General features: G+C 34.9%; 3 protein-coding genes across 3 annotated transcripts in view; all 3 read right to left on the minus strand.

Annotated features, from left to right (window-relative positions):
- The window catches only part of LOC311620437 (uncharacterized protein), a gene marked incomplete at both ends in the record, with an annotated part of 47,410 nt that overhangs the window by 18,297 nt on the left and 13,616 nt on the right, over positions 1-15,497 (minus strand). The window lies entirely within an intron of this gene.
- LOC311610789 (olfactory receptor 4N2-like) lies at positions 720-1,646 on the minus strand (the record flags this gene model as incomplete). Its single annotated transcript, XM_084862307.1, has 1 exon — positions 720-1,646. The coding sequence occupies one exon, from the start codon at positions 1,644-1,646 to the stop codon at positions 720-722; it is 927 nt and encodes a 308-aa protein (XP_084718433.1).
- On the minus strand, positions 13,136-14,076 carry LOC311610687 (olfactory receptor 4M1-like; the record flags this gene model as incomplete). Its single annotated transcript, XM_084862207.1, is given in 2 exon segments — positions 13,136-13,161; positions 13,164-14,076. Coding segments are annotated over 2 exon segments (939 nt in total).

Genomic DNA, 15,497 nt, shown 5'->3' on the forward strand with positions numbered 1-15,497 from the left:
ATTGTATTAAAAATAACTAGTTTGATTTCTGAAATCTCCAATATAATCTGTAGAACTAATTAACTATCACTATCATAAGCAGAGTGAAATTAATTAAGGACACATTTTAAGAACCAGGACGTTTTTGTAAAAATCCACTAGTAATAATCCTGAAGCTCTAAAAAAAAAAAAAAGAAATCAGTGTCATAATATTTTTCCATAAAATCAATAATCTTTGTTTCTTATTTCTCTACTAAATGAGCAGAGGGGAGGAAAATATATATAGAAAGAAACACGTATAGGTCTGCAAATAATATTTTGCTCTTACTGATATTTTGCAGCTTATTGATCTCTGCCCAGAATCTGATGTTGCTCAATCTAAACAATAGAAAAGACAATTGTGAATGAGTGACTTCCTTGCTTAAAATATTAAGATGAACTCTTACTGCAATTAAAACAGAATAAAACTTCTTATCTTAGCCTAAAAGACCTTTGTGACTTGATCCTTATAGTCAGGTAAAATTTAACTCCTCCATCACCCTTTACACATCAACCACTCTGGTGTTTCTTTTATAGTCTTCAAACATATCAAGTTTTTTCTCTTGTTACACATAACTCTCCCTCATTGCCTACAATAATACTTGACAAATGGGAGAGGATCAATGCAAAAAAATATATTTATTAAATGAATAAATAATGTACACCCAATTTCCCCTGTTTTGACTTATTATACAATCCATTCAGCAGACCACATACTGATTCAATAACCTCCACATGGCAGATTTCACTTCCTGGTTGCGAAAGGTATAAATTACAGGATTCAACAAAGGAATGATCACTGTATGGAAAAAGGAAACAACCTTATCCACTGGTAAGGCCTTAAAGGGGCGAGTACAGATGAAGATGGCAGGTCCAAACATGATAAGTATAATAATGATATGAGTAGTACAAGTGGACAGGGCTTTGTTCTTCCCCTCAGAGGACGACCGATGCACACGATAGATGATGACTGCATAGGAAGACAAAAGGCCCAGGAAGCACAGGAGGGTGAGCAGGCCACTGTTGAAGACCATCAGGAGCTCCACCACAAAGGTGTCTGTGCAGGCCAGCTTGATGACCTGTGGCACATCACAGAAGAAGTTATCCAGCTGGTTTGGGCCACAGAAGGGCAAGCGGAGGATGAGGACCACCTGAATGATGGAGTGGATAAAGCCTCCCAGCCACAGAGCCAACAGCAAGGCATAGCAGGCTCTGGGGTTCATGACAGTTGAATAGTGTAAAGGACGGCAGATGGCTATGTAGCGGTCAAAGGCCATCACAACAAGGAGTAACCCTTCCCCTCCTCCAATGAAGTGCAAGAAAAAGAGCTGAGTGATGCAGTCCCTGTAGGATATTACCTTTTTCTGAGAGAGGAAGTCCACCAGCATCCTGGGCGCCACAATGAAGGAGTAAGATGCATCCAGGAACGCCAAGTTGCCCAGAAAGAAGTAGAGGGGGGCTGTGAGGCCACGGTCTGATCTGATGGTGAGAATGATGAGGAAATTTCCAGGGAGGATGATGATGTAGAAAATTAAAACTAGCACAAAGACCAGTAGCTGAATGTTTTGAGACTGGGTCAGACCAAGAAGGATGAATTCTTTCACGACTGTGCTATTTTCTGTCTCCATTTCCTCTGCCTACATAACATCAAGGAATAGAGTTTATTTCCATATTTTTTTCATCTAGATCATACTTCTTCTATAACTAACATCAGTGTATGCCACATCTATATATCCCACAACCTAAGACATTTATATTTTTATTTTATTTTTTTTACTTTATTTAACTTCAAGAGTGTGGTCTTGAAGCCACATTCTTTTTCTGCTTCAGCCCTATTCTTTTGTTTATGTTCCCTCATGTTGGAGTCTGGAATGCCTCTGTCCTGGATTGATTATTTGCATTAGGCAAATGAAAATTTTTCTGATTGAGAAAAATATAACCACAATTATTAAGTTCTTTAGGTTTCTTTTATTTAAATTGTGGTGAAGTAAAGATTGACAGCAAAGAGAAATGACAAAGCTTCTTAAGGTGACATATTTATTCTATACCTTAATTATAATGGTACAAGTCTCTACTTGCCAAAATTTATTAAACTATCCAGATATTTGAATATTTAGTCAATATGAATTATACTTTAGAAATATTTACCTAAAAAGCTAAAACAAACAAACAAAAAAACCTGTATTTACCTGAAATATTTCATTTTTCTCTATAGAATATCAGCCTATCAACTTAATCTAAATAAAAAGAATCCTGGACATCTGTAATACTTTCAACAATAAAGATAAATCTTTTAAAAAATAACCCTGATTATTCTGGAGAAATTAAAATCTGAAGCTGATCCGTACTGTGGTATTCATATTGAGAAAATGCTCACCTAACAAACATTATAAGTTGTTGGTATGAAAATAATAATGGCAAAATTTCTATACATATATTTCTATATCCCATTATTTAAAGTTTATTTTTAGAAATTCCTACATTTTAAATAGAAACAATCAATATAATTGAATATAAAATATACAAGTAAAATATATATGTTGCTAGTGCACACTCAAAATGGCTTATTATTGAGATAAAAATTTTAAAAGATTGACATCTTAAATTAGAGCAAAATATAAAATAATATTTCACATGCTTTTAGTTACATGGCACACTTGTTTTTAAATAGTGTTGTGGAACATGGAGTGTAGAGAGGAGGGAAAATAAGGATCCACTCACTAATTGCAAGGGGAGACAGAATGAAAGAGAAGAGAAGGAAAAAGAAAAACAAAAAAGTCTACAAAAATATTTACAATGACATATATTTAAAACACAAATACCTGCTTTGTGTATATTTAAACTCAAATATATTAAAAATAGAGGTTTTCTTATATAGTCAAAATTAGGAATTATGAAAAGCATATTTTACATCACAAAGGTACATATATGTGAATACAAATTTGTGTGCACACACATGCATACACATATACACTAGCACACACATTGCTTCCTAAGCAAAACTGAAGCATGAACATTTACAAATGGAACCACTTAAATTGGCTTTTCTGTTCCCTTCATCCTCCCAGCCCCCACTCCCATTTCCTTCCTTCCTTCCTTCCTTCCTTCCTTCCTTCCTTCCTTCCTTCCTTCCTTCCTTCCTTCCTTCCTTCCTTCTTTTCTTTCTTCGTTCCTTCCTTCTATCCTTAGGCATTTATTGGCTTTGATAGTTATCATTCTCCATGTATAAAACTTGCTGTTAGATAAGTAAATTAGGAATTCCTCTGTACTTACTCCTAAGTATTACACATCTTGAAAACTATTATACTGTTGGTTTTTTCACACTCTTGCAAACATTGAGACTGTCTTTAGGACATAGAAAAAACCTTTAAGTACCTCTAAGGTTAAAAGTTACAGGTTCTTCCACTGTGCTTCACATTTTATTTTCTATCATGTCCTTCTGTTCTATTTATTTTTCTACATTATTTAATGGTCAAACAATTAAATAACTCACTCTTTAACAGATGGGATTCATTACCATCTAACATCCCTCACTTCTTTCAGTTAATGTATGATATACAAACTTAAGAGTAAGTATTAACATACCCAAGACAATTGGTATTTTAATAAGGGTTTTATATATCCCCAATAAAGTCATTCTAACTATTAAGAGGAACTAGAACTATACTACTTAAGAAAAAAAAAAACAGATAAAAGGTGCTTGTTGTATTGTTGAATTCAGATTTCATATAATGATCTATTTCTACTGTCATTCTGGTCATTTCATTTCAAGAGAGCAGATGTGCCACCCAAAGAATTGTAATATGTTTCCATTTATTTCTTCTCTTTGTTCCTTATAAATATGAAGAATAACAAAAGCATTTACCTCTCTATCAATGTCACCAGATAGGGACCAAACCCAGAGCAGGTCTGCTTCAGGCCAGTTGTAGAGTGTGGCTTCTTGACTTTGCCCAGGAAAGAGTTCATAATAGAGTCCAGGTGGTTTGAGAGTATTGATTAAAGTTGGGCACAGCAAAACTAAGGAAGGACTTAGGGTAGAAGAAGCAACAGGAGAGAGCCTAGGAAGCGCTCTGCTTTGGCTCCCTAGAAACCTCAGAGGAAAGAAGCCAAGGCTGGGCTGCTTTGGCTCACCAGAAAGTCAGAGAAAAGGGGGGCCTTGGAGAAAGTTCAAGGGGGTAGCCTGGGACAAACTGCCTCTGGCTGAATCCCTGGTTGCAAGTCTCATGGTGATCTTTAGAGCTTAGGAGAAGAAAAGTAAGAAGTTCATGCCTGGGAACAGTCATGGGCATGCTCCAGAGTAAGCCTGTGCAGGTGTCCTTTGTCTTGAGGGTTATCTTTCTTCTGCAGGCAAGAATCGTAGGGGAGGGTTTCTGCGGGATATTCATTAGCCTTCCAAGGTCGTTTTCAATATGCTGATGCATCCAAAGGTGCATATAGGGGAGTTTGGAATTGTTGTTTGGCGTTACTATTTTACTTTTATCTTGGGTCTGCCTGGCTCTAATTGGGTGTTTATTATTTGTTCCCCTGACTTCATCTGTCCTTGGGTTTGGCTGGTACAAAATGGCATTAATTGGGTCTCTGTTCTCTATCTCCCTGACCAGGGTGATTAAAGCTATGTATTCTATGGTTAGGGAGAACAGGTATAAACTCAAGTGGGCTTTGCTCTCAAGTGTGCTTTGTTAGGGAAGATAAGGTATTATGATTCACTAGATGACTGTAAATTGGTCAATTGTTTGACCTTGTTTTATTATCTTGTCTCAGTTTCCCCATTCCACTCACCCAGGATTTTTCCTAGCTTCTGACTATCCTGCTTCAGCACTCTAACAGTACTCTCACACAGCAGACAGCACCTTCTAATAAAAGGGCCAATGGCTAGTTATTCCTACCTTTGCTCTTAAATATCTTTTTTTCACAGAAGGGCCTCTTACCTTTTGAAATATACAACCAATTTGTGATGCAACAAGAATGTGCTTTGGGAATTTGAAGACTAACAAAGCTATTGAACACTTTCAATGGGAATTATTGGAATATCAATAAGATATAGTAAAAAAAAATTAGACTAGCGATCTGTTAGGAATAAATATACAAATATATATCAATTAAAAAGACACCATGACACTTGGGGTTCTAAAATCAACATTTCATCAATGACTGAGATAATGGTATATCAAGCATGTTTATTAGATCTGAGTAAGTGGACTGCTAAAGGATGTGTTTTACACAGCAATTCGAAAAGAGAAAAAAAAATAGTATAATTGAAAGGAAATTATTGATATTTTAAGAACAAAAATAAAGTGGTAAAATAAGGAGTAAATATGTTAGATTCAACATATTACTGGTGAAGAACTTGGCAAAAAGAAAACAAATGATGCTCACAAAGACTTCTTTACATAATCCTTCTTAGGAAAAAGAACTGGATGTTGTAAGACTGACACTTCCTGTAGGGGAAGATGTCCTCCTAAATAGACCCTATTGTGGTCTTAGTATTTGTGTCTTTCATCTTATAAGCTACAAGCAGGCTGTATTGTATGTGGTACTTTCCAATGTAGTAGCCACTAACTATATGTGACTATTGAGCACTTAACATTGGCTATGAACTGAGGAAATAAATTTCATTTTTTCTTTTCTTTCTTTTTTAATTGAAAGTGACATTGGTTAATAAAATTATATATGTTTTAGGTATACAATTCTATAATACACCAACTGTATATTGTATTGTGTGTTCATGACCCCACATTAAATCTCTTTCCATCTCCATTCATTCTCCCTGTACCCTTCTACTTTCCCTCTGGTAATCACCATGCTGTTTTCTGTCTCTATGATATGTTGTTTGTTTGTTTTTGTTTAATTCCGTCACCTTTTTCAGACTGTTAACTAATTAATTTTTAAAGTCACATCTAGCTACTCTCTTAGTATATCTTTAGAATAATACAAAAATTCTTACTCACTTAAAATAATAGTTTTTCTAATTTATATGCTATTTTTTTGGTAAACCTTTTTCTTTTTTCTTGTTATGGAGAATCACCCAAACCAGCAACAGGCTTTGCATAATAAAGAAATAAACTTTCATTTATAAACCCAATGAAATTTTATGGATTGAAAGAATCATCATATTATCTACCCAAAATAATATACGGTGGTGTGTGTGTGTGTGTGTGTGTGTGTGTGTGTGTGTGTGTGTTTAAAATATTTATTGTTGAAAGTGTTACATAGGTTCTCTTTTCCCCCTACTAGTCTCTTTCAGCCTACTCCTGTCCTCCATCCCCGCCTTCCTATCCAGGCCCTCACCATCTCATTGTCTGTGACCATGGGTGATACATATATGCATACAAATTAATTGCTTAATCTCTTCCCACCCATCCTCCCTTGCTTTCCCTCTGAGGTTCAACAGTCTGTTCAAGTTTCTATGACTCTGGGTCTATTTTTGATCATCAGTTTATTTGGTTCATTAGATTCTGCATATGAATTAGATCATGTGATAACTTATCTTTCTCTGACTGGCTTATTTCATTTAGCATAATGCTCTCCAGTTCCATCCATGCTGTTGCAAATGGTAAAAGATGATTAGCAACTTTAAGCATGTTTTCATATGTCCCTTGGCCTATGTATATATATTTTCATATGTCCCTTGGTGTATATCCTCTTTTGAAAAGTATCTATTTAGGTCCTTTGCCCATTCTTTTTATTGGATTGTTTATCTTCCTCTTGTTAAGTTGTATGAATTCTCTGTAAAATTTGGAGATTAAACCTTTATATGAAATATCATTGGCAAATATGTTCTCCTATTCAGTGGACTTTCTTATTGTTTTGTTGATGGTTTCTTTTGCTGTGCATAAGCTTTTATTTTGATGTAGTTCCTTTTGTTTATTTTCTCCTTAGTCTCCATTGTCCTAGGAGCTGTGTCTATAAAGATATTGCTACAACATATGTCTGCTATATCGCTGTCTATGGAGTCTTATAGGATTTTTATGGTTTCCTGTTTTACATTCAAGTCCTTTAACCATTTTGAGTTTGTTTTTCTGTATGGTGCAAATTGGTGATCTAGTTTCATTTTTTTGCATGTATTTGACCAATTTTCCCAGCACCATTTATTAAAGAGATTGTTTTGACTCCATCGTATGTTCTTGCCTCCTTTGTCAAATATTAATTGAGCATAATGGCTTGGGTCAATTGCTATGTTCTCTGTTCTGTTCCATTGGTCTATATGTCTGTTCTTGTGCCAATACCAGGCAGTTTTGAGAGCTGTGGCTTGGTAATATATCTTTATATCTGGTATTGTGATCCCTCCAGCTTTGTTCATCTTTCTCAGGATTGTTGTAGCTATTCAGGGTCTTTTTTTATTTATTTATTCCAGATGAATTTCTGGAGAGTTTATTCTAGATCTTTGAAATATGCCATTAGTATTTTAATGGAGATTGCATTGAATCTCTAGATTGCTTTGGATAGTATGGATTTTTTAATGATATTTATTCTACCAATCCATGAATATGGTATGTTCTTCCATTTGTTTTTGTCTTTCTCTATCTTTTTTTTTTTCAGAGTCCTGTAGTTTTCTGAGTACAGGTGTTTTACTTCCTTAGTTAAACTTATCCTAAGGTATCTTAATTTTTTTGGTGCAATGGTAAATGGGGATTTTTTTTTTCATTTCTCTTCCTGTGAGTTCATTATTGGTATATAAAAAGGCCATAGATTTATGGGTGTTAATTTTGTATCCTGCTACATTGCCAAATTCATTTATTAAGTTTAGTAATTTTTGTATGAAGTCTTTGGGGTTTTCCATGTATAGTAGTAAGCACTATACAGTCTTAATACAACCCTCTCAAAATTTCAATGGCATTTTTTAAAGTAAATGACAAAAAAAATCCTCAGATTTGTATGGAACCAGAAAATAGCCCAAACAGCCAAAACTATCCCAACAGAAAAAAATGGAGCTTGATGTATCACACTCCTTTACTTCAAACTATACCACATAGTGACAATAATAAAAACAGCATGATAGTGATACACAGACCAATAGAACAGAATTGAGAGCCTAGAAAGATAACCATATGTATATGGGCAAATTCTTGTCAAAAAAGGAACCAAAAATATACAATGGAGAAAAGAAAGCCTCTTCAATAAATGGTGGTGGAAAAATTGGAATGTTACATGCAAAAGAATGAAACCAGACTACAATTTGTCCCCATGTATAAAAATTAATTCAAGATGGATCAAAGATCTAAATACAAGATCTGAAACAATAAATTACATAGCAGAAAACATAGGTGGTATTAAACCTTTGTCTTAGAGAATATTTTTGTAAATTTGACTCCTCAGGCAAGGGAAGTAAAGGCAAAAAATAAATAAATGGGACTATATCAAACTAAAATGCTTCTTCACAGCAAAAGAAACCAACAACAAAACAAAAAGGCAGCTGACCAAATGGGAGAAGATATTTGCAAACAATAGCTCCAACAAGGAGTTATTATCTAAAATATATAAAGAACTCATACAACTCAACACCAAACAATCCATTTAGAAAAATGGGCAGAATCCTGAATAGATACTTCTCTCAAGAAAGCATGAATGTCCAGTACATATATGAGAAAATGCTTCACTTCACTAGCAATTTGAGATATGTATATTATACAACATATCACCTCACATCTGTTGGAATGACTGTTATCAATAAGACAAATAATAGGTGTTGGAGGGTTGTGAAGAAAAAGAAACTCTCATTCACTGCTGATGGGAATGTAGACTGGTATATACACTATAGAAAACAGTATGACATTTTTTCAAAAAATTAAAAATAGAGTTACCATATAACCTAGCAACCCCTTTTTTGGAAATCTACCCAAAAGAATAAAAACATTAATTTGCAAAGATATATGCACCCCTATGTTTTTTGCAGCATTATTCGTGGTGACCAAGACATGGAAACAACTGAAGTTTCCTTCAACAGTTGACTGAATAAAGAAGATGTGGTACATATACACAATAGAATACTAGTCAGTCATAAGAAAAGATGAGATATTGCCATTTGCAACCACATGTATGGAACTTGATAATGTGATGCTAGCAGGGGTCTTCAAACTACGGCCCGCGGGCCACATGCGGCCCGCAGAGGAGTCTGATCCGGCCCGCCAGGTTTTTTGGGCAGTGAGCGCAGCCGAGGTGTTACAGTAGGAATTAGTAGTTCATATAGTCCGACCCTCCAGCTCTCTGAGGGACCGTGATCTGGCCCCCACTTTAAAAAGTTTGAGGACCCCTGTGACTAGGGGAAGTAAATAAGATGGAGAAAGTTAAGAATCTTTACTCATATGGGGGATATAAAACTGAAAGCAACAAATGAACAAACAAGAAAATCAAACAAAAATTCATAGACACAGACAACAGCATGGTGGTTTCCATGCCCTCTGTTCATTGATGTTTCACTGTAAGCCCTTATTTCTTCAAAGTTTATCTGTAGAATACTTTGAGTCTTGGAATAAAGGATATTTGTGTTTTCTTCTATTATAACCTTGGAACCAGAAACTGTGAACAAAATTATTAGCTAGCAGTAAATCAGAGAACTCAATAATGTATGTAGACAATGTGAGTCCACTTATAGTTCACAATTCTTTTTCCCTTTTCATCTTTTTGGGTGGTGAGTTTTTAAAAATCTATTTTACCCTGATAGATTGCTGTGTAATATAACCTTGGGTGAGCTGAGCTTTGTCTCCTATTTATCTGTCTCTGCCATCAATACTTGTGGCCTTGAAAACAGAGCACAAGTCCTCACAGTGAAAGCTGATTTCTATTCACCATATATTTCCCTGGATTCCCAATTTCATTTGATTTTTAGATTCTCAATATTCCATATCCTCCTTTGGGGGGAGGCAGCTCATCGAAGTATTTCAAAAAATGTTTATACAACATGTGAATTTGTTTCTTAGTGAGAGGTTTGGTAAAACTATCTAATGTGACAGCGGCATGCAACTATATAGTTTCTACGTTGTTGAGGCATGTGACATTCCATACTGGTTAGTCATGCAAATCCTCACATTAGTTTCAGTCTTAGATATAGTTTACAATAATATTCAGTGCCCGCCTTTTGTCCTAGTTTCTCAGTTTCACAATGACTGAAGTTTGCTCTGGTAGTTTCTTCAAAAGGGTTCTTGGAAACATTCACAGGTTTTTATTTAATGTTGAGAATTATTTGTAGATCTTTAATTTAAATGCCACTTTTGCTAGAAATAAATTCTAAGATTTATACTTACTGATCTGAAGAACTTTATGTCTTTTGTACCCCTTCACCTCCATTTACTTAAAGATAGATAATTATATTGATTAGCAATGCAAGATAGGCAAACTGACCTGCTTCCAATGGAGCTGGTGGGGGAGACTTCACAAACTTTGTTAAAGGGAAACCCTAATTCCTGAGGAGAAGAAATTGCCAGTAACAGTTGTGGGGGGGTTTTCATACAGTTTATATATTTTTAATCTGTAATGAACATGTATTATTTTAGTAATTTTAAAAAATCACAGGAGAACTTTATTTTTGTTCATATAATAATTTTTTTTTCTTTTTTAACAGATGCAATATAAAGTCCATTCTGTTAATATGGAGGTTAGAAAAAAATCTGTGAGATGAGTGAAACTTGAGTTCTAAAAATCTCAGGCAGGTCAGTGAGTAATTGGAAATATAACCATTATCTGGAACTGAAGATATTAACTCAATCCAGACATTGCTGATATTGAAAATAGAAGCTCAACAGTGGTTTTGAAAGGAAGGAGAACTAGAAGAGACTGAAAGACAAAAAATAAAAGGTTAAAAGACATTCAGATGTAACAGGGAAGAAATAAGGAGGGGTTGCATAAGGAGAACGAGTCTATCCACATAACTGAGGATATGGGTTTTTTTTAAGAAGCATGAAAAAATTATACACGGTATTAATACCTGTTTTCCCTAAAATAGCCTGCCTTATATCCCTGTTCACTGTCTAAGGCAGAATTCAAAATGTTGGCACTATTAACATTTTGGACCAGATAATTTCTGGGACATGATTAGCAGTATCTCTGGCCTTTATATACAAGATGCCAATTGTATTCCCCAGGTAAGACTGCCAAACATGTCATCAGACATGGCCAAATGTCCCCTGGAGGTTGAAATTGCCCCAGTTGAGAACTACTGACTTAAGTTTTTATAGAAATTGTATCCCTCATGAATCAAGCTAGGTCTCTGCTCACTAGCATACCAAAAGCTCCCACTTCTCTACCAATATTAATTCCAGATTGTTTTTCTAATTAAGCAATTCTTCATTGCAGTACTATTTTTGATGATTTTTCTTCTTATTCCTATATATGCTCTGTAGCAATATACTAATGTTTGAAGAACATATTAAGTCAGTAGTCTTTTTCTCAAGAACATTAGTCTTAGCTAAATGAAAGATAAGTGACTACATGAATAGAAATCTGGCTTATTCAGATCAGAGAAATAACAATAAGATAATATAAAATCTAAAAACAACTCATCATTTTTATTATATATGTGTATTTTCATTTTCTTTTTTTCATATTCTGTTGTAAAATGTTAAAGAAATCTGCTGTTTTATACATTCCCAGGCAATGGGTAATCAACTCAAAATTCAGGAATTATAATTTTAATCAATGTATTTAATCAATGTCTTTGGATACTTTGAAGGAAAGTCACTGTAACATGAAAGAGTGTCATAATAGAGAAAAATTCCCAAAGCAAAGAACAAACTTTATGCACCATCATTCCATCCTGTGTACCTTAGGTGACTGGGTCAGGCACAAATTTCTTGTTCAATTAATACATTGAATATAAGTAAAGACTATCCTAGAACTGTTTTCAGCATTCACTTACATATCATTATTCCTGATGCTGACAGGAATCTACTTTCCTCAAAATCTAGTCATGTTATGTTATCAAATAAAATATAAGACTAAAGCTCAAAGCACACCAAGTGTTCTCACCCTTTGATGGAGATGGAGAGACCTCTCATTCTGAAACTGAAAGTTAACTTAAGTAAATAAATGTGTATGAACTAAAATATTCTAATCTGTCTTTTATATTCTGAAATATAGTCAATTGGTGGAACCTGAGTGTCAGGGAATAGCACATTGATCATTAATAAATAATTCACTGGAGGATTATGAAAACCAATATATCTAGGTTTCTTCCATGTATACTAAAAATGGTTTCATGAACGATAACTCTGAATTATAGTGCTTAAAAGCAGCACCTTACTTATTTAATTTCAACACAAAAGGCAGAATTAACAAATACAGAAAACACACAAAAATGGCAAACGTGATATCAGTCTTTTTTAAATCACATAGCTAGATGTTTATCATTCCCAGTCAACCTAGAATCCCTTTCCTCAAAGTCTGCTTTCATTCTGGAGGATGTAAGTAGAGACTGGCTATAAAAATCACTAATTGGCTAGAGACTTACTCTGGAAAGAGAGGGGTCTCTGGTATTATGCTCTGTTCTAAATTCATAAACAATTTTTCTAGCAAATTTTATGTTCTGACACCAATACTATGTGGCTTCCACCTGAAATATCAATTTAAATAACTTATACAAATGAGTCCTAAATTCTGATAATAAATTCTGCAAAGGGGAAGAGATAAAGGAGAAAATCATCTGTTTTTATAGTCCCAGGAAAATTATTCACCATACTAGGCTAAGATTAAGACATGACAGAAATAGATAATTTGACCACTTAAAGCTACTGACTTCTTCATATTCATAGTGGGCATGCCTCCCAGGTCTTAGGCATTTTATTATTTCTCAACACACATTCTCCTTGCAGTCAAAACCTCTCCAGTATAGTCATTCAGTAAACTATTAGTAAAAAAAAAAAAAAAAGTGTAGTTGACGTTGATATCATTGTAAATTCTAACAGTGATCTGGCAGAAATTTCAGGGATGGTGCGAGTAAATTTATTTCCATATTTACTTCCTTGTAGGTTGTTTTTGTTTTTCTTTACCAAATAGAGAAAAAACTAGTGCTATTTTTAAGAACTCAGATGAAATGAGTTAGCAAAAGCAGCATTCTTGCCACTGCAAATGCTTCCTACTTTAGGACAGTGACCTCAGAAGGACTATAAAATATGACATTTATCTTTCACTTCTCTTTACATAGAATATATCTGTTACCAACTTCCTCATGGCTGTTTTTACTTCTTTGTTTCGTAATGTGTAAATGATGGGGTTAAGTAAAGGGAATATCACAGTATGGAATACAGACACCACTTTATCTAGGGAAAAAGAGTCAAATGGGCGAGCATAAATGTAGATGGATGGCCCAAACATTAGCACCACAATGGTGATGTGGGAATAGCAGGTGGATATGGCCCGGCTGGTACTCTCACCGGAGCCTGAATGTTTCTTGAGCATGGCCAGGAGGAAGGCATAGGATATCAGTAGAGCAATGAAACACACTACAGAGATCAGACCACTGCTAAAGATCATCACTAACTCCTCTGGGAAGGTGTTGGCACAGGCAATCCGGACAACCTGTGTGATGTCACAGAAGTAGCTGTCTAACTCATTGGGCCCACAGAAGGGAAGTCGAACAATGAGAATCACCTGTATTATAGAATGAACAAAGCCTCCCATCCAGGAGAGAGCAACCAGAATACAGCAGAGACGTCGATTCATGATGGTAGCATAGTGGAGCGGACGGCAGATGGCAGCGTAGCGGTCAAAGGCCATCACTGTGAGCAGGAACATCTCTGAGGCCCCGACAAAGTGCAAGAAGAAGAGCTGTGCAATGCAGCCTCCAAAGGAAATTACCTTCCTCTCCACAAAGAAGTCTACGAGCATTTTAGGGGCTGTAACGGAGGAATACCAAATGTCAAGGAAGGCCAGATTAGCCAACAGGAAATACATGGGTGAGGTCAGATGGGGGTCAAGCCTGATGGTGCAAATAATAAGAATATTTCCTGGAAGAATGAACAAATAGAAGAATAGAAATATAGCAAATAGAACTAGTTGTACCTCCCGAGTCTGTGACAGGCCAGTGAGAACAAATTCTGTCACCCTGGTATAATTTGCAGGTTCCATTTCTTCACTTTTTTTCATAATATGGCTATGAAAAATAAATAAATTATAATTATTCCAAATAGCATTAAACTAGAGTTATATTACTGCTTTCAAAGTCATTTTCTGTTTTCTGTCATTGAGATATTACACTAGGACACATTTGTTTTATGTCTGATAAGCCAAAATATGCTACTTCTTCAATGAAGGACTAACCAACACGTGTATTTTCCACATGAACATGACCATGGCCTGAAATGCTATAAAATCCATAACAATTTTACCCTGGCCTGCATTTGTGATTTAATGCATGTCAGAACAAAACTTCACATATGACAATGAAAGCGCTACACCAAAATGTATATCTTCTGTGTCACTTCTAAAGTAATCCATTTGTTCATTCTACAAATATTAGGGAGTATCAGTGCTAACTGCTGAGAATACAACAATGAACAGGAATGACAGTTTATGCCTCACTGAAGTTACATTTTAGAAATACAGACAGAAAGTAAATTATTAAACAAACAATAAGTAAATGAATGAAATGTAAGTAAAATAAATAATTACCACTATTGACAGGAGACAAGAAGAAAATGAAAAGGGAATTATGATAGAGGATAAATGATGGTGGCATGTTGTAGTGATGCATGGTATTGGTATTTTTAGACAAGCTTCTCTGAATTGGTGACATTTCATCTAACTTTAAGGTAGGAGTTAAGCTTCCAAATCTTAGCTATTGTAAACAACACTCAAATGAACATAGGGATGCATATATTATTTTAAATTAATGTTTCACATTTCTTTGGATATATTTCCAGAAGTGGAATAGCTGAGCCATGAGGCTATTCTATTTTTTTTTTTTACTTACTTTTTTCTAGAACACTTATTTTTAAAATTAAATTTATTAGGGTAGCATTGGTTAAGAAAATTATATAAGTTTCAAGTATACAATTTTATATGACATCATTTGTATAATGTATTGTGTGTTTACCACCCCAAGTCAAGTCTCCTTCTATCACCATTTATGACCCTTTTATCCTCATCTGCCTACCCCCAACCTCCTTCCCTAAGGAAACTCCATACTGTTTCTCACAGTAGCTACTGACATAAATACAGACATAAAGATCAAAGGAACAGAACAGAGAGCCCAAGAAAAAAAAACTCCCCTTCATGGTCAATTAATATTTGACAACGGAGGCAAGAACATACAATGGGATAAAGACAGTCTATTTAATAAATGATGTTGGGAAAATTGGACAGATACATGAAAAACAAATGAAACTAGACCACCTCCTTACAGAATACACAAGAATAAACTCAAAATGGATTAAAACTTAAATGTAAGACTTGAAAATTTGACTCAGAAGAAAACAAAGGCAGTAAAATCTTGGACATGCTTCATAGCAATATTTTTCTGATATATCTCCTCAGGCATGGGAAACAAA

This window comes from Pipistrellus hanaki (genome assembly GCF_964339955.1).
Source record: "Pipistrellus hanaki genome assembly, chromosome: 1".
In the NCBI taxonomy this organism is placed as follows: Eukaryota; Metazoa; Chordata; class Mammalia; order Chiroptera; family Vespertilionidae; genus Pipistrellus; species Pipistrellus hanaki.